General features: G+C 36.7%; 4 protein-coding genes across 4 annotated transcripts in view; 1 reads left to right on the forward strand and 3 right to left on the reverse strand.

Moving 5' to 3' along the window:
* LOC134648131 (protein Wnt-6) overlaps nt 1-7,839 on the forward strand; it is a 32,310-nt gene extending 24,471 nt beyond the window's left edge. Inside the window, exons 3-6 of the mRNA XM_063502602.1 lie at nt 6,037-6,143; nt 6,273-6,479; nt 6,860-7,000; nt 7,460-7,839. Of these exons, the coding sequence (XP_063358672.1) occupies nt 6,037-6,143; nt 6,273-6,479; nt 6,860-7,000; nt 7,460-7,780 (776 nt within the window). The 3' untranslated portion in view covers nt 7,781-7,839. The remainder of the gene's footprint in view (nt 1-6,036; nt 6,144-6,272; nt 6,480-6,859; nt 7,001-7,459) is intronic.
* A 371-nt stretch (nt 7,840-8,210) lies between these two features.
* LOC134648189 (uncharacterized) lies at nt 8,211-11,325 on the reverse strand. The gene is made up of 5 exons (XM_063502670.1): nt 11,021-11,325; nt 10,571-10,758; nt 9,758-9,899; nt 9,086-9,225; nt 8,211-8,540 (listed from the first exon to the last, which is right to left on the reverse strand). The coding sequence occupies exons 1-5, from the start codon at nt 11,049-11,051 to the stop codon at nt 8,211-8,213; spliced, it is 831 nt and encodes a 276-aa protein (XP_063358740.1). The 5' UTR covers nt 11,052-11,325.
* A 3,216-nt stretch (nt 11,326-14,541) lies between these two features.
* On the reverse strand, nt 14,542-18,376 carry LOC134648190 (uncharacterized). The gene is made up of 8 exons (XM_063502671.1): nt 18,209-18,376; nt 17,885-17,944; nt 17,711-17,776; nt 16,917-17,375; nt 16,469-16,656; nt 15,892-16,033; nt 15,216-15,367; nt 14,542-14,652 (listed from the first exon to the last, which is right to left on the reverse strand). Exons 1-8 carry the CDS (start codon nt 18,270-18,272, stop codon nt 14,542-14,544), a joined length of 1,242 nt encoding a protein of 413 aa, XP_063358741.1. The 5' UTR covers nt 18,273-18,376.
* Nucleotides 18,377-21,157: 2,781 nt separating this feature from the next.
* On the reverse strand, nt 21,158-23,661 carry LOC134648191 (uncharacterized). The gene is made up of 4 exons (XM_063502672.1): nt 23,205-23,661; nt 22,614-22,801; nt 22,053-22,194; nt 21,158-21,324 (listed from the first exon to the last, which is right to left on the reverse strand). The coding sequence occupies exons 1-4, from the start codon at nt 23,659-23,661 to the stop codon at nt 21,158-21,160; spliced, it is 954 nt and encodes a 317-aa protein (XP_063358742.1).
* Between the last annotated feature and the right edge of the window lie 3,976 nt (nt 23,662-27,637).

The raw sequence follows: 27,637 nt of genomic DNA on the forward strand, positions 1-27,637 counted from the left end.
GCTTTTATCAGTTATTTAAAATGAGAATCTTATTTATTATATTACCTAAATTTAATCAGGCTTTGAGAGATATTAAACCTGTATATCGATACTTCTCATCTGTATATCGATTAAGACTATTCAGCGAACTAATTACATATTTAAGTTTCTTATTCCGTTAGTTACGTATATTAGTTATGATTTCTGTGTTTTACCGGTAAATCATTGTCTCTATACGAATAAAATGCAAAAAAGGAAAAAATCTGAACTTTTTTTTTAACTAAACTTCGAACACTTAGTTTTAGTAGGTAATTCATCGTCATGATATAATTCATACCATAAACCAAGGTAATTTGTACCAATTCTGGCCAGCTAATTAAACACGAATCGCACCTGTGCATTCAGGCAGTGACATCGCATCGCGTCGCATCCATCTCGGATCTAAAATTCCTGAACGAGAGTGCGTGAACAGTTAATTTAAAGGCGACTCGACGAGCGAATGCGACTCCGATCTGTATCGGGAGCGAGTTTCAGTTTATCAGTTTCTAGCGGGAACGTCCGGCCGATTTGCGGTGCGGTTCAAGTGTGAAGCGCGGGCGTTGAGGGTTGGCCTTTAAGACGAAAGTGGAGGACCCGCGCGAAATCGCCTTTTCATACAAACGTAGTCCTCATTTTCCCCTCGAGTTATTAACATTATTAAAAATATTTGGAAATAATGTGTTGTATATCAACCACAGCTATGCCCCTACGTTAGACGTTTATTGAATTTATAATTATTATAAGTTAGGAGCATTTAAAATTTTGTATGAAAACTGTTTTTCGCTCCTAACTTTTTATAAAAAGTTATCAAAAAATCGAAAAAAGTAAAACGTGGGGGCATAGTTAGGGTTAGTAATTAAACCTCCAATTGATACGAGTGACGCTGAAAGTGACCTCAACTAACGTACCATGACCCCTAGGAAGAGATCGAAATTAGGAGTTAGGAAATTGTACCCCATATATCGTTCCAGAAAGGTCAGCCTTAAGATTCTATGAGTAACGTTATAATGCGTTACTTTTAAGGTCTTAATTACCCCTGCGGGCTCAGCACGGTTCCATTTTTATCGACTATCACTATGCCCGTCACTTTCGCACTTACATACTTGTTAGAACGTGACAGGCATGGTGATAAACGATAAAAATGCGACCGTGCTACTAGGGCTGAAAGCGAATTTGATGGCCAACTCATCCCGTTCATTAAATAGTCTCTATGAAGGCGTCTTCAAAGACAACGTTTCCTCTCAAATCGCCACGCTTATGCTTTAAGGCAACTCGTTATAAATAAAATTAAAATTGCAAAATCCCTCGCAATTTCACATATGGGCTTGGTATAGATGATCTCGGCCGGTTATCGGGGGATTTGACGTGCTCGGCCATTCTCACCTCTTTACATTACATTATATAATTTATATTGTCGACGCCATGATTAATGTAAACGCGAGTATTGCAATGTTGCGTTGCATTTGAATAGCCGCTAACGGCTTTATCTACGAGTGGATTGGTTGGCGAATGTTTAGGTGATTGGTGAGAGATAAAATGAGGTCATCATCTTCTTCCTCGCGTTGTCCCGGCATTTTGCCACGGCTCATGGGAGCCTGGGGTCCGCTTGGCAACTAATCCCAGTAATTGGCGTGGGCACTAGTTTTACGAAAGCGACTGCCATCTGACCTTCCAACCCAGAGGGTAAACTAGGCCCGTATTGGGAGTAGTCCGGTTTCCTCACGATGTTTTCCTTCACCGAAAAGCGACTGGTAAATATCAAATGATATTTCGTACATAAGTTCCGAAAAACTCATTGGTACGAGCCGGGGTTCGAACCCGCGACCTCCGAGGAAAATGAGGTACTTAATATAATATATAATATTTAGATTGTCTATTTCGTATATAATCATTAATCACCACAAATTTTATTTATTTCTTACGGTATTTGGCTGGCTGGCTAGATGCCTATATTGAACGACGAGTCCCGTAGTTTTTTTTCTTTACTTGCTACAGGTCTGTCCTCGCAACGCTCAAGATTCCAATATTCGAAGTTTTGGAATCTTTCGCTTGCTCGGGTATCAATTTAGCACGAGAGGTTAAACAACAACTTTGCCCCCTTGTAAAACAAGTAACTATTGAAACGTTGCGAAAATGTAAGTATATGTACGTAATTCAATGCAACTAAGTAGGTAACATTTGACTATGTAGTAGGTACAACCGGTTACAAGTATTAACAAGAAAAAGATGTCAATGTCATATCACAATGACATAAACGACAACCTCTAATGATGTATAGGCGGTATGGCAAAAAGTTACCGACGAATAGAGCATAAAGCCAGTCCAGAACGGACTCATAACCGCTTTGGCGTGGAATTGTGGAACTAGTTATAAAACGGTTCTAGTACCAAGACGCCAATTATCCAATCCGATAAGAGCCAGTAGCATTTTCATGAGCTGTCCGCGCCAGCACGTGCTCCATGATTGACGGACTGTGAATGGCGGAACGACTTCCAAGTATTTTGACGCTGCAAAAACGGACGACCGACGCGTTATAGAAGCCATACAACTTTCAAGTGTGAATCAATTTAATTCCATCGGTTTTATTGATCGATCGACAATTTCGCTGAATTATTCAGTGAACACGAATACCGACATTCCGCGCTCGTGGCAGCCCCGCAAAAAGCACACCCCCGAATGGAAGGCACGACCTCGTGGGAGTGGCCCCGCCAGCATACTTCCAAACCGGAGACGTTTGTAAAAAGGCAGCGTTCGGTGATGAGAATGTCATGTCCCTCGTTCCCAACGACATATTTGCGAGTCGGGGCTGCGTTTTGTGATAATTACAGCGCATAACGCGGGCGGAGCGCGCGGAATGCTCGGCTCTGAGCTCACCGCCGCGGATTTATAATGACGGCCGAGTGTCAACGCTGGCCTATCGACAGCGCTCCGGCCAGAAAAAGCGCGGCGTCCACGGCATCTGCCATGGGAACGACTCGCCTCCCCCTCGCCTCCCGCCACTTTTTTACCCGGACTAAACGACTAGCGAAAAATCTCGAAATTGACATTCCTCTCATAATTCCAGAGGACGCATCCTTGGCGACGTCCGACGAAATTCAACCGGCATAAAAATGACGATGGCAAGGACAGCGTCACTGCTGTAATTACCTCTGGGTGTGTACTCTCGCTTTTTTGTCTCACGTCAATTATATAAATTGTTGGTGCAATAAATTTCGCTGTATCTTGGGACGGTTTGGCCGCGGATCGCGGAATGCGCCGACGATACGGCGTCGTCTCGGCCTGGGCCCAATTAGCATGGAATCGATAGGCGCGTCCGATCCTCATCGCCCGTCAACTCGGGCGCAGCGACCTATCTAATCTCTACTTAATTAATGCTCTTCTGCTATCGAGAGCTCAAAGTAAACTCTAGTCATATACCTACCTAACTGCGTTATTGAATCTAAGCAGAACGTGAGGTAGAGTTGATAAACAAAATTCGTGCCAGCGAGTTCCCATTTAAGGGATGTGGGGTTGCATGAAGTAAGTTAATTAAGTTTACGTAACTAGTTAATCAGACTCATCATTTAGGTACTTTCTTATATATAGCGAGGCCATCTTATTCCAAGACTTAGTTTAGAATCTGAAAGATGACGTGAGACGCGATGAGCCCTGTGTCCGGCACTGAGAAGTATATAGTATACCTATATCCTAATACAGGAAAATATCAAATACATACTCGAAAAACTTTAACGTAACTCTAACTGAGGTGCTCAACGGGACAGCGTGATGAAAAAATACCTACGGCAGCTACCAAAGGTCACTTGTTACTAATTTACTGTGTTAAGTTGACTAACCCCTTATTCATATAACTAGGCAATTTCTTACAAACCTTTGTTATAATGATACTCATGCTCAATGTTTTCGCAAGCTGATCTGCGTGTAATATACATAGTCCTACGTATATTCCAATTAGTAAGGTGAAGAAACGGAAGAAAAATCCTATAACCTCTAACCATATAGGCCATAAGGGCCTTTTATTTCAACGTATATTGAATCTACGAGTATATATCTTCTGTGGGCTGGTAGCTTGACATACCTAAAACTAACTATAATTACTAGCTGGTCATAAGACTAGCGACTCAGAGCACTGATAAGATTGATTTTATAACACCAAATGAGTTTGCCTTTCACTGAATACATCTGATCTTTCTTATCGAGTGAATCAATAAATAAGTCATCGACCGAAACAAAAACACTGCAGTTGATGCCCGCCGCATATTCAGCGGATGGTGCATCGGTTTCCACATTATTCACGTCTGAATATTCAGCCAACTTGGGTTGACCCGCCGTTAATTGTTATAGCTGGCCTGTTAACTTGAGTGATACACGGCTGGTAAGATCATCAAGCTTCATTCTCAACTTAGCGATCTCACCGGTGTACCTACTCGTATGCTAACGGGAAATACGTTTAGCTTTCTACCTAAAGTCAAAAGCTTTAACGAAGGTACTTATCTAGGTAATAGTTTTAATTGCAACTGCCTTCAGAGTTCTGATTTTTAACCGACACGGAGTCCCTAGGTAGCGATTTTCTATAACCAACAAGCGAAGATTATTTTGGTATAGAAAGCCTATCTATCCAACGTGAGATAATGGCATGCAAATATCTATCTAGAGAAGCAAATCATAATGCCACAAATAGGCAATTACAAGAATTTTCTTTTACAAATCAATAAAAACTGCCAGAGCTAAGAACTCAATCAAACCGTGGTATTACAATCACTCGCAGAAAAATACGCCTATTAGAAGAACCATACTCTTGAGCCGAGAGCTGATAATTAAAACTAGTTTTTCGTGTGGAACAATATATTTAAAGAACATTGACATCAGTACTTATCGTAATAAGTTTACTATGTATTGTGCAAGTAGCACACATATGCAACCTCCAATAATCTCCGCTGGCTGGAAGAACCAAACAACAGTGTTTCACGTCCGAATGTTTTATGGATGGGACCATCGATTCGTAAAGCTCATCGAAGTTTATTACAGCGGCCGCGTGAATATTGATTTTTAGGTCAACAGCTTCACTTTGTAATTCGGTGCTAATGCCCGTGTTCCTATGTCCAAGGGATAAAGGGCCGTGACGGATCGGCCATACAATGACGACTGTCAAAAGTTGGTAAAGCTATTCCTTAGACGCGTAATATGCAAAACACAAGTACTTATGCACAAAGAGCGATTAACATGCTTTCGCACAGTCATCTAATGTTTTGCGTATACTTGTTTAACGGCCATGAATCTTTAACGCGATGTTTAGCGCATTATTAATGTTTCACGAATCTTGTTGATAACTGTAAAATGTTTTACGATGTCGATATTCTAATTTAACATTTTGTCTAAATATTTTCTATGGCCACAAGTATGTATAAGTCAAAATTATTAAGTAACATACCTAATTTATTAACTTACATAATTTATTATGTCAGTGTATGGGTAAGCGATTCAAGGCAGCATCTCGATCCAAGCAAGAACCCATCTACCCACCATTTAAATAAGTATTCATATGATGAAGGATATTTTGATTTTAATTGTCAGCAGCAAATTAACCCAACCTTTAATTTTTATTCATAAAATTCATGCGAAGTTTACAATTCCTAAACTCTGTTTAAAATTTGTAGGACAAAGGTAACAAATAATGAATTAAATCAGGGACTACCAACCTTTTTTGTGTCGTGTCTTCTCCGGTGCGTTAAAACAATGTATGTCCATATTGTCCATTTAGCTTCATAAGTAAGGCTTTTATTTAATTCGCGCCTCAATAACATACCAATAATCTCGACTTAGAGAGGGTTATGTTCAACTTAAAGATGTTAGAGAATTTAGCTTTATGGAGTTCCGAGTAATCGAGCTCCACTATAGTTGCTAGGGCGGCGCGCTCCGTATATCTTTAGAATATCGGCACATTTACATTCATAGGTACATATATAGTGTTTTAAGCAATAATCATAAGCGATGGTTCACCAAGATATTATTTGTCCACAGACATTCGAGAGACGGGGTTTGTGAACGCCATCACTGCGGCTGGAGTCACATACGCTATCACCAGGGCGTGCACGGCCGGCTCGCTCCTTGAGTGCTCTTGTGAGAAGGTATGTGACAATCGCCAGAGTCAAATTTGGCATCACAAGCAACCGGTCTTACTAGGCTGGAGGTGAGCCAACACTGGCTAATCCAATTCAAAATGCTTAACGAGTGACACAACTTTCTTCTTCCTACAGGGCGCGCCAAAACCCCGTCGCGGACACATGCCCTCGATCACTCTCCCCCCTTCCCCCGTTCCCACGGACCGGTGGCAATGGGGGGGCTGCAGTGATAACGTACGCTTTGGCCTGAAGAAGTCCAGAGAGTTCATGGACAGCCGTTACAGGAAGAAAAGCGACATAAAGACGCTGATTAAGCTTCATAACCATAATGCTGGGAGGTTGGTTAGTAAGAATTTAATTCGAAGGCCTTTGAGACAGGTTTTACCTGACTTGACGATTAGAGAGTGGTGAGACATCAGTAATACTTGGTTGAAGTTGTGTCTGGCTGTCGGACATCCTCGCCAATCAGGACGGAATACTGAATACTGCTTTAATGCACATATTCTGCACTGACAATTCAGGATGGTCTAGATTTATTGTAGAAAATTCCGGTTGCCTTTGTTTGACTACTGGAATCTAATATTACTATTCGACGTTATTTAATTATATAAAAATTATTCAAAGTAATATCGTCACTATATGTAACATAATCCCTGTCCAAAAATAGGCAGAGGCAGACAGCGGCAAAGAAGAATTTAATTAACGTTTGGTTTGCTTTTCAGGCAATTAAGAACCATTTGAGAGTGGAGTGCAAATGCCACGGGCTCTCCGGATCGTGTACCTTGAGGACCTGTTGGTGGAGGATGCCTAATTTTAGAGAAATTGGCGACAGGCTAAGAGACAGGTTCGAGGGAGCTGCGAAGGTAATCATGTGTTTAATGAAATACGTTTTATTATAATTCTTTTCAAAATATTTTATACATAAAAACACGTACCTGTATGTTAAATCTTTATTATATAAAACTTTATATGGCAGTTATTGCGCAAGTTGTATATTCATATATTTACATTAAACTTAAAGGCCATAAAATTCAACATATTTCCCATCCATCTTATAAACGTCTTAGTTCAATACGAGTACGTGTACTACCCTCGCTTGAAACTCAGTGACCGAATGGATGGATTAAATTACTCATTCTTACTTACAATATGGGCCTCTCCAAACGTCACCGATAATCGCATGCGATTTGCAATACATTGCGGCATTTGGTCGATCACTTGAATTCGTTGCTCCTACTTAGCCAGCAATAATCTAAAGAGGTATGCCATTTGTCGCAACGTCTGTAGAAGTAATTAATAATGAATAAACTTCTTATTAACAGGTAATCGCAAGCAACGACGGGGACAGTTTTATGCCTGAAAGCGCCAGCATAAAAAGGCCCGGCAAAAAAGACATCATATACTCAGAAGAATCCCCAGATTTCTGTTCGCCAAACATGAAAACTGGGTCCTTGGGTACCGAAGGGCGGCAATGCAACATCAGTTCGGCAGGAACTGATAGCTGCGACCAGCTCTGCTGCAGGAGGGGATATGTGCAAACGACGGTCAGGGAAACCGAAAACTGTAACTGTCAATTCAAATGGTGCTGCGAAGTTATATGTGAAACTTGTTTTGTTAATCGGGACATACAAACATGCCTTTAATGTGATAGATTATATATACATATTATTATGAATTTTGATATTAAATTTATCGACGAAACTGTTGTGGACTTTTTTGAAGGGACTCCTTATGTTGTTAAATTCATCGATTTATTAGCAGAAGCGATTCAAAGCCTCTATATACGCACACCTACGTTTGATTTCATATGTTTTTTTTCGACCACATGGAAGTTTTTATTCAATGAACTTTAACAAATACAATTAAAAATTCTGGACCAAGGAAATTTGGTTTTTGAAATTCCCGTGATTAAAATTTTTTCATTAAAATGTTGCCGATCCCTGGTTTAAGGCATTTGTTTTATTATTATTAGTATTTGGTGCCACAACTTCTTCGCTGTTTGACTCTATCGTGTTTTTACACTACTACGGTGGTCAACAGACGTACAATCCGCCTGTTGGATTATAGACGCTTTCAAATCCAGAAATGTCCGTTGCGAATTCCTGGCCTATCGGTATAAGATTCAAGCGAACTTAGTATAGCATAATTAGGTTCCATCACCGATTGTCGTTCGGCAAGATTTGTTTTTTTCGATTCTCTCATTTCAATTATTGATGACTGTGACATGAATTTCATATTAGGAAAACTGGGAGGAGGGAGTCGATTCAACTTTTTGCATATTTCTATCTTCATATCCTTACGCGGTAAGTTTCGTAGAATATTATTGTAAAGCAATCTTATTTTCTGTATGTCTATACTGCTGTAAGTGTCTTTTTCATCATGTCTCATATATAGGACCCTTAGCTGAAATAGAAAAATAAACGATTCTGATAAATCATAATAGCAGGATAGTTAGGTAACAATATTTTATATAATATGCACGAGTTCCTAACTATCGACGTGCGCGTCACGAACCGGGTGCTTTATTATACTTCAATAGAAGTTTATATTCTAATAGAACTTTAAAAAGCACAATAGATAAAAATCTATATTGCTAAACACTGATTTAAACGGACTCGAAACGACGGAGGTAAATCTTAAAACTTAAATACGCGATTAAGTCCCGTTGTACAATTTAATAAAGCTATTTTTTCAGAACTTCGGTTAGTTGTAGTATACACCTTACGCCCTCAAAAACCTTTTCAAGGTTGTAACCCCTTGTAGTGGTTGCCTTCTTGTTTCTTTCACATACTCGTACGTCACTTAGACGCAGTAGTGGTGAGCACCTGCAAGTCAGTTGCCGTCCGGCCTTCCCAGATTGTGGTGAGTTGGAGTACCAAGTGACACGGTGACCAATGTACATGCACTATATCTTCAGTCACGAGAACACTACACTTCCATAAAATTACCTTGGTAAATCCTGTTATAGTGGGATAGCCATCCGCAGTGTATTTGTGTGAAGGGTAGTGGCCAACACTGTAGTAGTCATAAGCCAGATCATGAAACAGCCAGTCCTCATCGTCAAGTCGTTTGAATAAACCTCTTTTTTCTAAAAAACAAAATGTTAAGGTGTATATGACACCGTAAGATTGTGAACCCGTTAGTTTATAATCTAACGTAGGTTAGGTTAGGTTAGATTATAATCTCCCTACCGTCAGTTTTTAATGTAACTAGCGAGATTATAATATGACGAGTGTTTACAATTTTACGGTGACATATATCCAAATGTAGGGTAATTCCGAAAATCATTTATGCTATTTATAAGAGGCTATTTACTATCCATAGGTATTATTCAAAATACTCTTTTATTTAAAAAAAAAAATGTTAAATGTATTTTTGTAAAGTCGTGCGAAGGCCGATTCTGATCTAACAATTTGTTAAAGTATTGATCTTGTTTTGATACGACCTTGACAACAAACCGGGACTAATCACTGATGCTGATTAGTCCCTGTTTGCGTGCATAAGATGCACACGGACATCGCAGCGGCCAAGGTGCTCAAAAATATCTGAACACACACTAACGCCTTGATAACAAAGGCGTGTTCAGATATTAGTGAGCACATTGGGACGGTTATTCTTACCAGGAAGTATAGACTCCATGGAGACGTTGATGAACTGGTCCCGGTTGGGTGCATTGTGTTGCGGAGGTACGCCTGCCAACGCCAGGACTATGGCTGCCATCGGCCCGTTGTTTTGAAGGCAATCGTAGCCTATAATTACTTTCTGACAAATTCATGTTAGTTTATGTGTCATTCATAGCTACTTCAGTGTTGCTGGTGCAGCGTTGCGGCTGCGTGGAATCGGTGAATATCGATTTTGTTGATAAATGCCATGTATTATATTGTTTACTGTGAATAGGCTATTGCAAGGATCTTATATTCAAACTAGGTGTTCCTAGACTATTCCGTTGAGGCACAATAATGTGGCTGTATTTAATCTCTATAAATTAAGTCAACAATTGCTTTTAAAGAATGCAACATCACATTTACTTTCAGGAGAATCACGTTCAGACTTCAGACAGAGATAGCGTTTTTCCGGTAGCTCTTTAAAGCGCCAGATATTATGACCTTCCAACCTAGAGTTCAAACTAGTCCATATGCGATCAGTCCGGTTACCTCATGATGTTTTCCTTAACCGAAAAGCGATTGGTAAATATAAAATCATATTTGTAGGTACATAAGTTACAAGGACCACGTTGGTACGAGCTGGTATGCGAACCCACGAAAATGAAGTGTTTTAGGTACCGCTTGGCCTTAGTGGCTACACAAGAGATATTTGCGAGGGTTAGGGATCCTTAATGGTTCAATGTAGGACGTAGGTATATTATATGTGTTAAAAACCCCAGTTGTAGGTATATAAATATTTAGATTTGGTTCGTTCGGAACAAAACTAACCTGCACTCCAGAATTCGTGAAAGATTTAGTGGAATAATCCTTGCAATCCAGTTGTCCTCTACGATTGATGAAGAAGACCCATCTTTCGTTTTCATCACTAGGTGGACTGGCGAGTTCCACGAAATTGAGACCAGTAAGAGTTTTAGCGTTTTCCAGGTAGCCACGGATTTTTTCACGAAGAAATTTGTCTGGAAATAACTGATTTTTACATAAGAGGAGCTCAAACCACCATAAAGGTTACATGACTATAGATATTTTTTTACTAATAGGTACCTACTAATACGTACCTACTACAAAATGAAAGACGCACAAAAAAGAATTGTTACGGCCAATAAATAGGGTCATAATTTATTTTTATACCTATATGTATTATAGTAATATCAATCGAATGTGTGTGTTTGTATCAATAGAGTTCTCCGTTTTAACAATTATTATGATAAATAAACTTACCATATGAAAACTCATCTATGAAGAATGGCATTTGGGCTTCGGGCCATATATTAAATTTGATAATATCAGACGAGCTTAATTTGAAGCCGGGCAATGCAGCCAGTTTTTTTGCATCATATTTAGATTGACCATGAAAAATATTTTTTTTAATAATACTTGGTGATGGTGTGTGATCATCATTTTCTTTATCACCGTAGTTATCATTTAGTAGGGGACCATTATCTTTTTCAATATCTTCTGTTTCATCTGGTTTTTCGTTAAATACAGAAGTATGTAGTTTTTCTTCCGCGTAATTTTTTTCTGTATCATGAATATCATGATCAACAATCGGCCCATTATCGTTTTTCTTATGACGTGTGTTGCTTCCTATTAGTAATTTGGGTCTTGCAACTTCGTTTATTGGAGAATCTATATAAATAGGATTAAAAAATATATAATAAGGAAATTTATTAAATCAAACTAATTACCTAATTAAGATTACAAATAAAAATAAAAATTATAAATTAAAAAAGACAAAACGCTTCATGTCGTTCTTGGTGCAAAGGTGCCCATGATTAAAAATATATTCATGCTAGAATTTAATGCGTGTAACAAAACTTCACATTAAGTTACGTAGGTACCTATATAAAAGCGATTCTCTTCATTGTATGTGTCTTCGTCTGATGAATCTGATGTACGGTCATCATAATATTTGGAAAATCTACTTGTTTCTGCAATCATTAAGAAAATATAATTATATTATAAATATTAAGTAGGTATATTAGTATAAAGCTGCTTGCTTATGATTATTTTCCAGAATGTTTGCCAAAACTGGTATAAAAAGTTGATCAAACTATAAACGTATTCATCTACCTTTGTTGTCTTCTAAGGAGCCCAAACTTACCTATATCCAGCGAAGACAGACCTAATAAACCGAAAGTAAAAATTATTGTTCTTATCCTGTAGAGTATGTGCGGAAAGAGAAGAGTCGTGAAACGTATGGTATGGATCTACGACTCTTCTCTTTCCGCACAGACTCTATCGTGTCGGGTATACTTGAAATATCATTGTCAGCTTATTAGAAATATAATGCGCTATTTAGTAACGTTACGTCAAAATAACATTTTAGGCATTACTACATGTGCCTTATAGGCGAGATTTGGATCAAAATATATAATATAATTTATTGTCTTCATAGTTCCAAAAACTACTTGAATACGAAACAATTTCAAGAGTAAGTACGTAGATAACTTACCGTTCATAAAGAGGAGTAGTAGTAAACATAATTGAAAATAATTGCACAGGCCATATGACAGCATCTTGTAGTACCTAACATAAGAATTAAATTGGCAAACGCGTTAACTGCCAAGTGACCTATAACTATAAAATGTTTACTTATTTATTGTTGTAGATGTGATAAAAAGTTTATGGATTCAGCAGGCTTATGTTGCAGCAAAGTTTATGGCTTATGGGGTAAGCAGTCCTACATATTAACATTGCTAGTACACATCTAAATGTAATCTTTGATACGTGGAAATGTCATTGAACTATTATTACTATGTATAGAACCGGCACTGAGAACCAGTATTTTGCGCCATGAGTTGTGATTGTTTTGACAACAAACCATAGAAACGGAGCGTGAATCTCGCGACCTAAACGCGTAAGCGCCATAATTTTTTTCCGCGCTTACGACGTTTTGGTCGCGTGGTACAGGTTGCGATTGCGACAATTTCATTGTTTGGTATGGCTTCTCTATAGTAATAATATCTCAATGGGTAATGTCGAGGAAATCGTTGAAATTTCGGTAGATAGCCGAAAGATGACCGAGTATATCTACGAAAATGTGGATACTACATACATACAGTACAACTGTTATACCATCTCTATCGTAAATCGGTAGCCCAGGAAAAAAAAGATACTTAAACATAATGTAGGTAATTTAATTCTTACCGCAACAATCATTTGCGAATAGAAATTAAGCTTAGAACAACTAAATTCTCTATTACGTTAACATTAATATCCAGAGAGGAAATATGTACTCTATCTCAAAACGGTCAAGCTATGCTTCTGAAAGACGAAACTTGACAGAGCACGTATGTGTATACATTGTACATTCACATGCACGCAGAACTGCCTAGGTACCATCATGTTTTACAAAATAATAATAAAAAACTATATCGGAATCGGAGCGGCCGAAATGCTCAAAACTTGTGACTTCTGGAACATCTTAATTTACAGCTAACGGAGTTCTTAACTAACCATGGATATCACATGGAGATCTATAGAATATTTATACCTACTTGGAGTTACGTGATACACTGATCTCTAGTAGATTCATTTAACTCATTTATTTACATCAAAATACAGTAAAAGATCGCACTGAAAATTTAATGTGAATTTGTGATTCAATCAAATTAAATTGATTCGCTCCCAGTATTTATTTGCATTTGGTATTTCTGTAGTTTCCTTTTTTTATTGTAAAACACTAGCCATTATTTTATTACCTTCAAAATTGTATAGGTATGTATTTAAAATCTAAACACGTTATAACATTTTACTGGTGTTAGTTTTTCGAGTTTATTACTTTAATTTCTTTTTAAATACAATATAATAGATCTTCAAATTCACTTATTTACTTTCTAGTGAACTAAGTGTTTCACCAGCAAACAACATGGTCTCGTCTCCGTATAACTTTTTCACCGCTTGGACGTACTTTTTTGGTTTTGGCATTTTAGGTAAATCTTTCGGCATTGTCAATCTGGTATTTCCAAAACCAGGTCCCGGTCGAAACAGAGCTTTGCAGTCATCGAGTTTCATGCCCTTATATTGTTTGGTGTGTAAAATGTTACCGTAAAGCATATATGTTTTTATTGAATCAGCGTAACTGTAATCTTTTGATTCTTCATTCTTTAAAATATTTTCAAAATCTCGATCAGGCTGTAATAAGTAAACAAAAGCGTTAAAAAATAAAGCAATAAAAATTGATGTTAGGTACAGTATGTTTAACAATAACATGCCCGGAATAATGTTTAATTTAAGAATATGGTGAAGAATACATTTTTCTGCCAAAAATAAACCGAAACACAATTCCGTTACGTTGTTTTATCACAGAGTACCTATGACCATTTCATGTCTCCATCAACAGTTCTGGAAGCCTAGCCGATATGACGATTTTTTGCGTTACATTCGGAATTAAAATTATGGTGTTTAACTAGCATGAAAGGCATCATTTCAGCCTAGGATTATTGGCACTCTCACTGCGTAGGAGCGCCAAACTGCCTCGACTGAAATGAGTGCCGTTCATCCTTTGGTTAACAATCTACTATAAACCCTTAATATTACTACCAGTTGATATTTATATTTTTTATTAAAAATTAAATATTACCTAGATTTTATTTCGGTGCCTTTATTTGATAAATTATGAATCTACTAAACAGATATTACAAAATTGTTTTTTCTTCGTGTTTCCATGACTCTAGTTACTTAATTTACGAACGGAGTGACAGATGACTTTCACGAGGATGTATGATATATTACCACAGTCATTCAAATCTGTTGCTGGCTCGCGGACCTCTCGGTCCATGCCTAACTGGCCTAAGACATTGAGTGCCGGGGACCTGCTCGGCGGGTTCTCTGTTCGTCGTCGCTTTCCTCTACAAAACGGGAAATCGCTGGGATCGGCTACGAGCGTAGCGCTACGAAGACGTTGGCAGCGAATGTGTTAAACCGCTTGATAGTGTAATTTGTAGCTATAATCACGAGTAGGTACATGCAATCTATTTTGTAATAAATTGACGTTGAAAACTAACAGCCGTATTCGAACAATAAAATAAGTCACATATATTAGATATTGAAACGATATGGATCGGATATTTCAGTGCCAAACAAGTGTCAAAAGTGACGTTTTTGTTTGAAGAAACGTCACTTTTGAGACTTGTTTGATATCGTTTCAATACCTATTTAATATTTGACGTATCTTATTGTTCGAATACGGCTGTAACACAGCTAATTATTTTGATGTTAAATGAAAAATTATAGAGTCGGACCGAGATAAGTCTACAACGATTTTGATAGAACACGGAGTGCAAGTGTTATTTATACTTTATACGTCATAATTTCATAGAGGTTTGCAGTTTAAAATAACACGGAGGAATGAATAATAAGTTTAAAGATTATGTACCTATAGAACACTATTTAATTTTCTTTATATACTCACTGATTCGGATCCGCGAGAGTCAGGAGATATAGTGCTAGATCCATCTGCAGTGTATTTATGTGATGGGTAGTGGCCTGCACTGGCATAGTCATATGGTAAATCATGGAATAACCACTCATCATCTCTTAACAGACTGAATAAACCCAATTTTTCTGAAAACAGTATTATATAAGTCGTACAATATCTCACAAGGGAGCAAAATTACATATTTAGGACGAAGGCGTACATTGAATCTTGAACAAAGAGAAGGATTATATAGTTGAATAACGAGAGCAACGAGGGATTCCAAAATAGAGTCCTGAGCGTAGTGAGGGATCAAGTGTTAACACCCAAGATGGAAATAATTTGCTTAGTGCCGTTCCTTATTATAGCTCGATTTAGTATGGAGGTATCATCCGTCAGAGAGTACGAAACTTGGCATGCATATAGAGTTAGACCAAGAGAATTCTGCAAAGATTATGATAGCACACGTAGTGCAAGTCTTAATTACCTGTACGTCATAATTTCAAAAAAATTTGACGTTTAAAATAACACTTGTATTGCGTGTGCTATCAAAATCGTTGCAGACTTATCTTGGTCTAACTCTAGATTTAGGTTTATAAGAGTAAAAAAAATAGAAGTAGAAACACAACACAAACAGAAGTCCTGACAATCAATTTTATTTTTCTATGCTTACCTGGCAGTATATGTTCCTTGGCAACAGTAATGAACTTATCACGATCAGGTGCATTATGCTGAGGCGGCACACCCAACAACGCCAAAACTATTGCCGCCATAGGCCCACCGTGCTTGAGGCAATTGTAGCCAACTGTCACTTTCTGTCAATTATAAAGTTTAAGGGAAAAGACGTAGGTAGGTCTAATGAAGCTAATATATATGATTATTAACAATGTATTGTGTTATCTCGTGTTGGAGGTCAAGATCCATTTTGGGTCACCGGGACAGTGAGGTAAATATTAACAATGTCTAGTGAAAGGATGTTACCACACTAAATCAATCGATCGATTTGTCTAGTTAGGTTTCTATCGATCAACGTCGATTGTTCCATGTTGACGTCGATAGATGCCATAGATCGGTGGGTGTGGTAACACCTGGGTAACACCCATCAACATCTTTCTCGCGTTGTCCCGGCATTTTGCCACGGCTCATGGGAGCCTGGGGTCCATTTTGCAACTAATACCTGGAATTGGCATGGGCACTAGGTGTGGTAACACTCAAAGACAGTATTTGAATATACATCTACGACTACAAACCTGGACACCTTTATTTGTGAAGGAGTTAGTGGAATAATCTTTGCAGTCTAGTAGGCCTCTTCGATTTACGAAAAAGACCCATCGTTCGTCTTCCTTCATAGGCGGCTCAGTGAGCTCATGAAAATGGACCATCGTATTAAGTTCTGCATGATCCAGGTAGCCGCGGATCTTGTCTCGAAGAACTTTGTCTGGAAACATAAGGGTTGATCAACGTTCCGGAATACGTGGCTCTGGACACATATAAACTGGAGTCGAGGACTTTAGAGAACTCGATACATACTGCGATAAAATACATAACTATACCTACTCTGGCAAACACACATTGTCAGTAGAAAGAAGCGCGAAATTCCACTGGAGAAAAACCCTTCACGCCAATTTTTTTTTGCTGCTTTTTTCAACTGACGCAATTGGCTTGCCAAATTAAATGTATAAAAGACGTTACTCTCACCATAAGAAAACTCGTCGATGAAGTACGAAACGGTAGCGTTAGGCCATATTTTAAACTTTTCAATTTCAGCCGGGCTTAAGTAGAAGGGTTTTCGCTCAAGTGTGGTGATTACTTTCTGATTGGCATTAGGTCCATTAGATTTATTTTGGTCTAAATCAGTTTTGTCATCAGCCTCTTCTTCATGTTTTACAGTGTCATCTTGTACGCCTGTATTCACTGATTTATCTTCATCTTCAACCGGCGTATCATCCTGTTCCTCATTTGCTTTTTCTTCTCCAACAATTGGTTCATTAGCATCTGGGACATCATCTTGTTTATCAACTCCGTCCGTTTGTTCATTGGTGTCTTTAACATCACCTTGTAATTTATTTTCGTTTCCATCATATATTGGTTCATTTTTGCCTTGATCATCATCTTGTACAGGATCATTTTCATCTGCATTCATCGTCTCATCAGCAACTAGAACCATATATTGTGTTTTATTTAACTCAGTTTGTTTAAAAATTAGTTGACCTAAAATTTTGCGAGCAAGGCAGATCGATTCTTAGAAGCATGACCTGAAATACTTATTTCTCGGTCCCCAAATACATAGATGAAATATAGCCTTCTGATAGATACCGAAGGACGGAAGGTCATAGAAATGAAACTACGTACGCAACTTTTTTTTTATTTATCTCTTTCAGTTAGAGATGTTTCGATAATATTTAGATTGTATTGTATAATATTTCTTATCGATCGGTTACTTCATATAAATATACTTAGATCATTATCATAAATGTCGTCATGCATTTTACCTGCCTCATCTGGATTTTCATCGTCAATTGCGTCGTCTTCATTTGGATTCTCACCGTCAGCTGTATCTGTAATGTCATATTCAAAAATTCCATGGACCTACCATACCTACCTACCATAAGTGCACAAGATTTACGTTATCAGCACATATTCTTTTAATATTTGTCCTTCCTTACCACCAAGTTTAACACGATTTCCCTCATTTGAACCGGAAAAGGAGCGATCGGGCGATGAATCTGTTTAAAAAAAAAGATTTTTAATGAGATTTTACCGGATCAAATGTTAAGTTATATTTTGTAAGTTACCAGCAGGTTTTGTTTGATCTTGATTTTGGTTTATTTATTTTTTAGTGAATTGCATTCAGATAAATAGTACTTATTAAAAAAATTAAGAAGTAAAAACCTAACTAACGAACCTAACTATAATAATATAAAAAAAAACTCTTACTCATGTTACTTTTTTAATAAACTTGCATCAATTCGTATATTTAAAAAACTTACCTGCCATATAAATTACTAATAGAAAACAAAACATGAAACAATTGAAAACACATGTTTGTTGCATCTTCAAACCCGACTTGTGAGTCAAAAGTTTAGTTTGTGATCTCGGTGTCGAAAATCAATAAAACGTCAAATGTGATAAGAAAATTTTATGATTAACACTGTACGCTATAAAATTGTTCAGAGACGAGAGCTGCTGTTGTTTTTCTTGTGTGGATAAGGAATCCGTCTCTGCTCGCTTTTTCCTTAGTTAGGCTGCCAATCAATGGGTGGTTCAGAAAAGTCAATCACAAAAGGAGGAATTCCCTTTTATATACTAAACTTAATGTCTAAAGAAAATAAATCGATAATTTTCTTGGAAGCACAGGCCTGCGCGATTCGAACGCGAATCTGTGTCCGCCACAGGTCTATCGCGAATTTATTATTGTAACTTAAAAAAAACCTGCTTTCCGACGTTTGGATTGGCAGATTACTTAGGGTCTCGTTCGTGGATAACCAACGTCCCAGCAAAATGTCAAAACAGAAAAACGAGTAACTTACCCGTCGGGTAAGTAAGGGGTAAAGTTGAGGGTAGACATGGGTTTATAATATTAGATTTGTTTTCTCGTTAGGTGTAAATTTTGAAGTTTTTATTAAAGCCTCTCACGTATATTAATTACTGTCTCAAGATGTCGGAAAGGTGAACAAAATAAATTCGCGATAGACCCGTCACAAATTATGATTTTAAATGGGTTTAGAGAGTTTTAAATACCTACTCATTGTTTTCAGTTTTATGCGTTTATTATTTTGTTTTCTATTTAAATACTAGGAATACACTCCTGCAAATTCACTTATTTATCTTCTAGTGAACTAAGTGCTTCACCATATATATCCCTATATGCGTATAACTTTTTAGCCGCTGCAACATACTGTTTTGGTTTTGCTCTTTCAGGTATTTCTTTTAGCTGTGTCAATCTGGTATTTCCAAATCCGGGCCCTGGTCGGTATAAAGCTTTGCAGTCTTCAAGTTTGAGGCCCTGTTTAGCTTTGTTGAATATAATGTTGTTATAAAGCGATGCTATTTTGTTTATATCACCGGGGCTGTAATCTTTTGGTTCTTCAGTGTTAATAATATTGTCATAAGTTCGTAAATGCTGTAATGAGTAAACACAAGAGATTACGTGTAGGTAGGTCAGATTCTCAGTTGTTAATTTGGATATGAGAAAATTGAATATATATGTATAATAAACATGACTTATTATATAATTTAATAAGTAAATAAAAAGTCGAATAACTAACGACTTACATAATATGATCCATGTAAAAAATTATGTTGTGGCCAATATGGCAGATTCCGAATATACCTAATTTGTAGCTACAAATACCTATTTACATCACATTAGTTCCAAGTTTATTTTCTAACAAATGTTCAGTTGTTGAATTTTTAAGCATTAAGAAGTTTTATAAATTTTATAACGTAAGGCCTGAGATAGGTACACAGGCCAAAGCTATTTGTAAGAATGAGATAACGATATTCACCTCTCATTCTGCATGTAGTATAGCTGTGTCCCTAGTGTCCCTACTTAAGTAAAACTTACAAGTGGGTGATTCTTATTCTTATGCATTTTTTGTGTAACACGTAAGAATAGCATGTATTTTTGTGAAAATAAGTAAACTCTATATCAATATACTTAGCTCTAGTTTTAGGTCAACCTAAATGTATTGTCCTAAGAGGTTTAGAAACATATAAAAAAAATTACAAGTGCGAAATGTCACGGGCCGTGTAGTGTGACTTCCCCAGATTTTGTGATATTTGATTTTTTTTTTGAAAAAATATGAAATGATTTTGCAATAATTTTTATCAAATATATAACACTAATCCTTGTTCTACAACACTGTTTATAAATTGTATGGATTTATAACGATTTTATATAATTTTAAACAACATACATTTTGTGATTAGTTTTCGCGTCACCACCGCTTGTGGAAATATAAACATGCAGTACTCGGTAGAAAATTATCTTTACTACTGGCAGCCTTATTAAAGGTTTTTTAGAACAGCAACACTGTGTTGTTGTCAGGTTTACAAATGGCTGAAGAGAGAAGTTTTGTCGAAAATTATTAATTTGTGTTCATTTGAAAAAACGGTCAACCTTAACGCATCACCGCCGTGTTAGAGTTTTAAAAGTAAGTTGCAGTTTCACGTTATTGTTTGTAACATAAGATATACCTCATACATTGCAGATTAAGCTAATTATTTAACATTTGCAAAATCAAAGGAAATGTTTATGTAATATCGAACATGTTCCAAATTATCACGACCGTGGCCTCAAAAATCTGTCACCGCCACGGACTTTTGAGTCCACGTTCGTGACATATAGATACGTGGTCGTGTCATTCTTAATTCGTTTGATTAATTTAGAGGCATATGCACTTTTCAGAAATGCATTTTTATTAGCTACAGATAATTTGCTACTATTGCCCGACTGCCAAAGCAAAAAAAATGTTTTTCGCTTGTATTATGTATGATTTGTATCGAATTCTTTGTCACGCTCTACAGCCTTTATAGTTTTACGGATTTCAACGTCTGAGCTATCATTAGGTTTGTCGTAGTCATAGGAGTGACTTAGGCTATGTTAAAATAACTATATAAATCAAAATAGCCGAGTTGGCCACCAAAATGCCGAAATGTCACGACTGAGGGACACTTTGTCACAACCGTGTTTATGTACTCATTTTATTTACCTTTCCTGAGGGTATTAAGCTTGACCATATGAATCAAAAAAATCTTTATGTATGTACTTTTGATATATGTAATAATATGTGAAAAATAAAAACGTTTATGAAAAAAAAATTTTTTTGGACACAATTTAAGAATCACCCAAGTGTATCTTTGGCCTTACCATTAACGTTACAATTTCGAGGAAGGAAATGGTTTGATGATTATGCACAGAGTACCTTTTTTCTTAGTTAGTTTAATATACTCACTGTCTTGTATTTATCACTTATATCTATAGTTCTGTCTCCATTTGCAGTGTATTTATGTGCCGGGTAGTGGCCTGCACTATTATAGTCATAATGAAAATCGTGGAACAGCCACTCGTCATTCCCTAACAACTTGAATAAACCCGACTTGTCTGGAAAGACAATATTAAATAAAACCTGTAAAATTGTAATAAAATAAAGACATTCTAACATAAATAATTAAGCTTTAAGTTAAAGCTCTGTCAATTTAAAATCATTATCTTAAGAATAATGGACTGAAATATCAATGTGAAAATTAGGTCCCCCAAAATATGTAGAAGCTTACCTAAAATAATTTAGTATCCTGTAATCTAGACAAGAAAAAGAAAGAGTCACACGGAGATATCGCGACTTTCCTGTGGCCATGGCCATACCTAATTAGGGCCACCCCACATCTAGCGTCTTTCGAGCGTCGGCGTCTGGTCAGCGCTATGGAAAATGACGTTGCGTCGACGTTGCGTCGACGTCGCGTCGACGTTCGGCCATAGAGTTGTAGACGCCGACGCTCGAAAGACGCTAGATGTGGGGTGGCCCTTATAGGTATGGCCACAGGAAAAAAGCCTTTAAATTTTAAAGTCTAATATTTGGTGGGACTCAAAATCAGCATAAACAGAGTCTCCACTTATAGAAGTTTAATCTGGGCTTAAACATTAGCAATAACAAAGTCCACAAAAAATGTGTAATTTGATTTTTTCCTCTGTACCTATAACATTCAACTAATGAAAGCTTCGCAAAAGAACGCGTCGCGTGAAACATAATTCCAAAGCAGTAAATGTCCAATTGGTAACTGTTAAAGTGAAATATAGAGCCAATCATCAATTTCCTTCTCATATCTACTTACCTGGTAGAATATTGCTCCCGTAAACGGTAATGTATTTACGACAATCCGGCGAGTTGTGTTGAGGCGGCACGCCCAACAATGCCAAAACTATTGCCGCCATCGGTCCGCCGTGTCTGAGGCAATCGTAGCCAACTGTCACTTTCTGTCAATTACGTCAGTTACTTGATCTTTTGACTTGAGTTTTAATAAGAATCAATCAATTTCGTCGAAATTTTGACCTAATGTACTTAAATAACAAATATGTAATAATTACTATAAGTACATACTTAGGGAACAAATCAAATTATAATATAAAATATTTTTCACCGTATAGGTCAATCAACCAAAAAAGGCGTTTGATTAATTAATTAAGCAAGCTGGAAATCGTTTTGATACCTTAATTTACTCCTAAATTCGTATAATCCAAGTTTTCGTAATCCCAGGAGGTGTGCAAACATATTTTTTTCGAATAAAATAATAATTTGATTGGCCTAGGAAGGCTTGCTCACTTTTTCTTTAAGTTTATATGAGTAAGTTGAAAAACAGTAAGTACCTACGTTTAGTATGGGTACATCAACTAACCTGGACTCCACTATTTGTGAAGGATTTAGTGGAATAGTCCTTGCAGTCTAATTGTCCTCTTCGATTGACGAAAAAGACCCATCTTTCATTTTCATCCTTCGGCGGCTCAGTAAGCTCGTCAAACTCTATATTTGTACGACGTTGCGCATAGTCTAGGTAGCCGCGGATTTTGTCTCGAAGAACTTTGTCTGGAACGCCGATTTAAAAGTTATGACTTAAATGTAGTACCACTAAGACGGATATGTGTCCTAAAGCGCCAATGTTCTCGTGTTTACGTACGGCACACACATATTCACAAACTTAACGCAGACGGTGAATAGTTAAACCCGATAACTGAGTATATTATTATGTGTATGTGCGAAATTGGCCTGTCATGAAGTCACATTCTACCACCGTCACTCTCACTCTGTTTCAACTCTGTGGTCTGAAAAACATAGCAGTTGATCATCAGAGACGAGAGACGGTGTTTGTTTTACAGTTTAGTACAATGACAGTAGGTATATAATGTATGTATTCGATCCCAAATGGACGTAAAATTTTGAAATTAATTGAAACCCGTACGTCCTCATTTGAAATTGACATAATTCTCACCATAAGAAAACTCGTCGATGAAGTACGGTACTTTAGCTTCAGGCCACATTTTAAACTTTTTCATTTCAGCCAGGCTTAATTTGAAAGCTGGTATCTGATACGTTTTATCAAGTGACGTAGGTCGCATTTCATTCTGATTTTCATTTGTTAAATCATGCATGTCTATATTTTTAATCATATCACCATTTTCCCCATGTTTTACAGTATTATCGGGGACGCCCGTGTAATTAACATTCCTTTTTTCATCTTCACCTGGCTCGTCAACTTTTCCCTCATTTTCGTCTTCATCGATTGGGTCATTGGCATCTGGATCATCACCTTGTACATCAACACCGTCCATTTGTTCATTGGCATCTTGAATATCATCTTGTAAATTGTTTTGGCTTTCATCATCAATCGGTTCATTATTGCTTTGATCGTCATCTTCTACAGGGTCATCTGTTTTGTCTGCATTCATAGTTTCATCGGCAACTAAAACAATATATTTTGAATTAACTTTATTAGCTTTTAACTAAGAATCTTGGTAATTTTAGTAAGTTTGTTTACGTACAATTTTGTGAGCAACGCTGGTTCTTAATCTTACAAGCTGTACATAAAGTGCTTTCCGGTTTTCACTTGTATTGAAATAAAACAATCTTTACGAAATTTAGGTAAATAATACAAAATTGTGGTATTATCAGGCTCAGACTATTGATGGATACCTAAAGAGCATCATAGTAAAAAGTTTCATATTAAACACAGCATACTGTTGATTATGTACTTTTGTTTACAAAACTTACCTGCTGTGCAAAATAATAATAGTAAACATAACTTGAAGCAATTGAAAACACACATTGGTTGCATCTTCAGACCCGAAGTCTAAGTTAAAATGGCGTTCCATTTATGATTTAGGTGTCGAAAATCTATAAAACGTCAAAAATGTGATATGCATCTTTTATGGTTAACGCTGTAAGCTATAAAATTTCTTCTTTGCGGCTGCAAATGTTTTCTAGCGTGGATAAGAAGTCAGTTTGTAGTGGCTGGTTGTCAATAAGGCGCTGTATCCATATAGCTTCAATTTGAAATCAACCTTATCGACCGACAATGTGGTACCTTTTGCTTGAAAATTTCACGTTTGTTATGTGATTGTGAGTAATAGTGAAACAAATATAAAATAGGTACTCGCAGATGTGGATAAATAGGTGTACATATATGGAAACCGCAGGCATAAGAATTTTCTGAGAATGGCAGTTTAGTCTTCAACTCTAACTTGAAATAAAATATCTGATTAATTTTTACATGGTTATATAATTAATTAATAATTTTACAATAATCCATTAAAAAAACTGTAACTTATATATTATAATAAATTAGGGTCGGTACTACATAATGTATTGTTTTGTATCTTAGTACGAGCAGGTCTCCGCAGCTCGACGAATGGCGCCTTTACTGCGATAAAAAAAAAACGATATTTAGTAATTATTATTAATCATAAACCTCTTCCGTGACCTCTAAACTCTTCCGCTCTCGTGGAGAATGCTTTTTTAAATAATGTTAAGATACTGTAAAAAAATTGGTAATAACAAAAAACCTAGGATCCTTAAACATTGTCACACAAATTTAACCAAGCGCATCACCGACTAAAATTCACATGCACTACAGGAATGCAAAAATACTTGCGCGTAAAAAATTATTCACGCTATTTCAGATTCAGCCACGCCATTCGTATCCCTTATGACAGATTTCTCAGTTCATAAACATAAATTTTCCAACGTGCCCGATACTCGTGAGAACGTGCCTGCGGCTCTGCCGACCACCAACACAGACTGACTTTTCACTTTCGAGACTTTAAAACATTCCATAACGAACCTTAAAACTATAAAAGATAGAGTTGAGTTTCCGTTTATCATAACCTCTTTGTTAGAAAATGAAGCTGTTTCAGAAAAGTTCGCGCTATCTGGACGCGCTACGGTTGCGGTCTCAATAAAATAAAATGGCGGAGATATGACAGTTTTCGTTGCATCACTGAGCGCGAGCATAAATTTTAAAAGGGAACATCATCATATATCGAATGCTCGATGGAACAACGCTGGATGCTGTTTTCGAATGCTCACTACATATCCTGCAACGTCGAAGAAAACGTACAATAAACTTAATAGGGATACCCCTAAGAGGGAAAGAGAGGTCAAGTGATGGGAATTATGACTCGATATGTAATAGTCGATGCAAAGCAAGACAGACAAGGTGATGTCGACAGATAAATGTCTAATGGAGATGTAATGTCTTGTATTAGGTTCGCGGTAATAATAATATGTCATGCTGTGAGCGTAATATGTGATGTAATTGAGTGGCCAATGAAATAACATTAAGAAAGGTAGGCTCATTATTTTGCTGATCGGGAAGTATTCTTGGGTTGTAAATTTGACGGGTGTGTTCATAATTTCTCAATTATTGGCTCCCTTCTCTTTACTTTCATAAGCGAGCGTTCAAAAGGCCAATCGACAGGCATTAAATAAGTATACGTATGACTTCAGAAGTTCCTGTAGACCTACGAGTAAGTACTTAGTCACAGTAGGTACAATGCCACCTCAAAAATCATGGTAAGTTTTATATTTCTTGATATAGATTCGTAGGCTGGTTTACATAAAAAATGACTAGGTAAGTATTCTAAGTTACAATACAAAATACTCATATACACAATATGAAAGACCTCACACCTGGTCTAAATTCACATTTATAGACCGACTGGAGATGTATCCTCTAAAAACGCGCCGGGCTCAAAAGTATTATTTTCTATATCTAAATAATCTGCTATAGTGGACATCGATCGAGATTGTCTTAAAACTACAGTAGATGGCTAAAAGTGACTTTCGGATGGCCACTGCAGCTGCATTCAGTAATGCGACATTACTGCTACGGGCGATTTCATTAATTATTTTCATCATAAAATGAATGACGTTCGTTCAATGCCGCACTCATTTAAATATAGAGTGACAGCGCCCAGGTGCAGGCAGCAGCAGTAATGCCGCAACAGTAATACAGCTGCAGTTGCCATTCAAATGTCACCTTGTAGCTTGTAAAATAATTAAAAATGTGAATATCCTCTCGCCGCCCAGAGACCTATAAAAAGGCCTCATTTGATTTTGAATTTTAATTTTTACATATCTAAATTTCATTTTTCTTGACGGTTATGACAAAAATGTTCGCCGCTTATCTTCTTCTTAGCTTCTGGAGTTCATTTAAAGGAACAATGGGCCAGAGCCGCGAGTTCGAATCTTGTTCCAGGTGTATTTTAAATTTTTCCTACTTTGTTTCAAAAATTGACTTTAAAGTTCGAGACTTTTCGCTGTAAGATTGTTGGTTAAAGAGCGTTTTCTAAAATAAATATTGAAAACCTGATCCTTTCAAATCTGGACGTTCTTGGGCTCCTTCTTCTTCGAATCGTCAGCATTCTCCACCCCGCCATTAAAAAAAGATGTCCCAAATTGTCCATTCCATTACATCACGTTTTAGTATGAAAAAAAAAATCACTTGTATGTGCGTGACGTAGGGGAACGTACAATTTTCATACACATTTTTGGGACATTTTATTTTATCATCAGAATTGAATATGCTAGTGATTCTGAGTTGAAATAAACCAAAAACACCAGGATCTGTAAGAATCAGGATTTCGATATTTATTTTAGAAAACGCCCTGAAACGTCTGTTAATGAACGAACGCGCATCATACTTCCCATTTTTGCCTACCTACCTTAAGTTTTCAGAACTTATGTTAATTATAAGATTTATAAGTAATGTAGGTACGGTAGTAAGTAAGGTATGTACATATAGTCAAAGTTGCAGGTAAAAGGTTGATGTTATGGGAATAAAACATAGTCCAGTTTTTTTTATTGATTTTGTATTTTTAGTAACAACTAATCAATATTTTAATTATAAATAGATATGTACTGCTAATGTACAACCAATACTATAATAAAATGTGTCAACCCCAAAAGTGGTCATTGGACGAAATATAATTTCAAAAGGTACATTCATCTATACAACAATAGTGAGATTCAGATTAGTTCAGCTGATTTCAATTGTATTTTACCTAAGATTTACAATTAAAATTTCTACTTTCTCATAAATAACTTAAAATATCAAATAAGAGTTTATTTACATGCGTAAAATTAATTTAAAGAACTGCATTTTATTCGGAGAAAATTTTTAAAACTGATAAAACTGTCAAAAATAAAAAAGGATAATATTTAAAATGGCACCAATTTAATTTGATCTGTGGTTACTGGTTTTAAATTAAGGTTAAAATACTTTTATCACAATAGATTTCATGTTAAAATTCAAAACAATGCCTTTACAAATCCGTCATGGATATTACAACTACGAAATTATAAAATACTTCAGTCTTTTTAAGTCCCCGTGGTTACCACTCGACACTCGTACAAAATTACAACTTA

The sequence above is a fragment of the Cydia amplana genome, chromosome 5, assembly GCF_948474715.1.
Source record: "Cydia amplana chromosome 5, ilCydAmpl1.1, whole genome shotgun sequence".
In the NCBI taxonomy this organism is placed as follows: Eukaryota; Metazoa; Arthropoda; class Insecta; order Lepidoptera; family Tortricidae; genus Cydia; species Cydia amplana.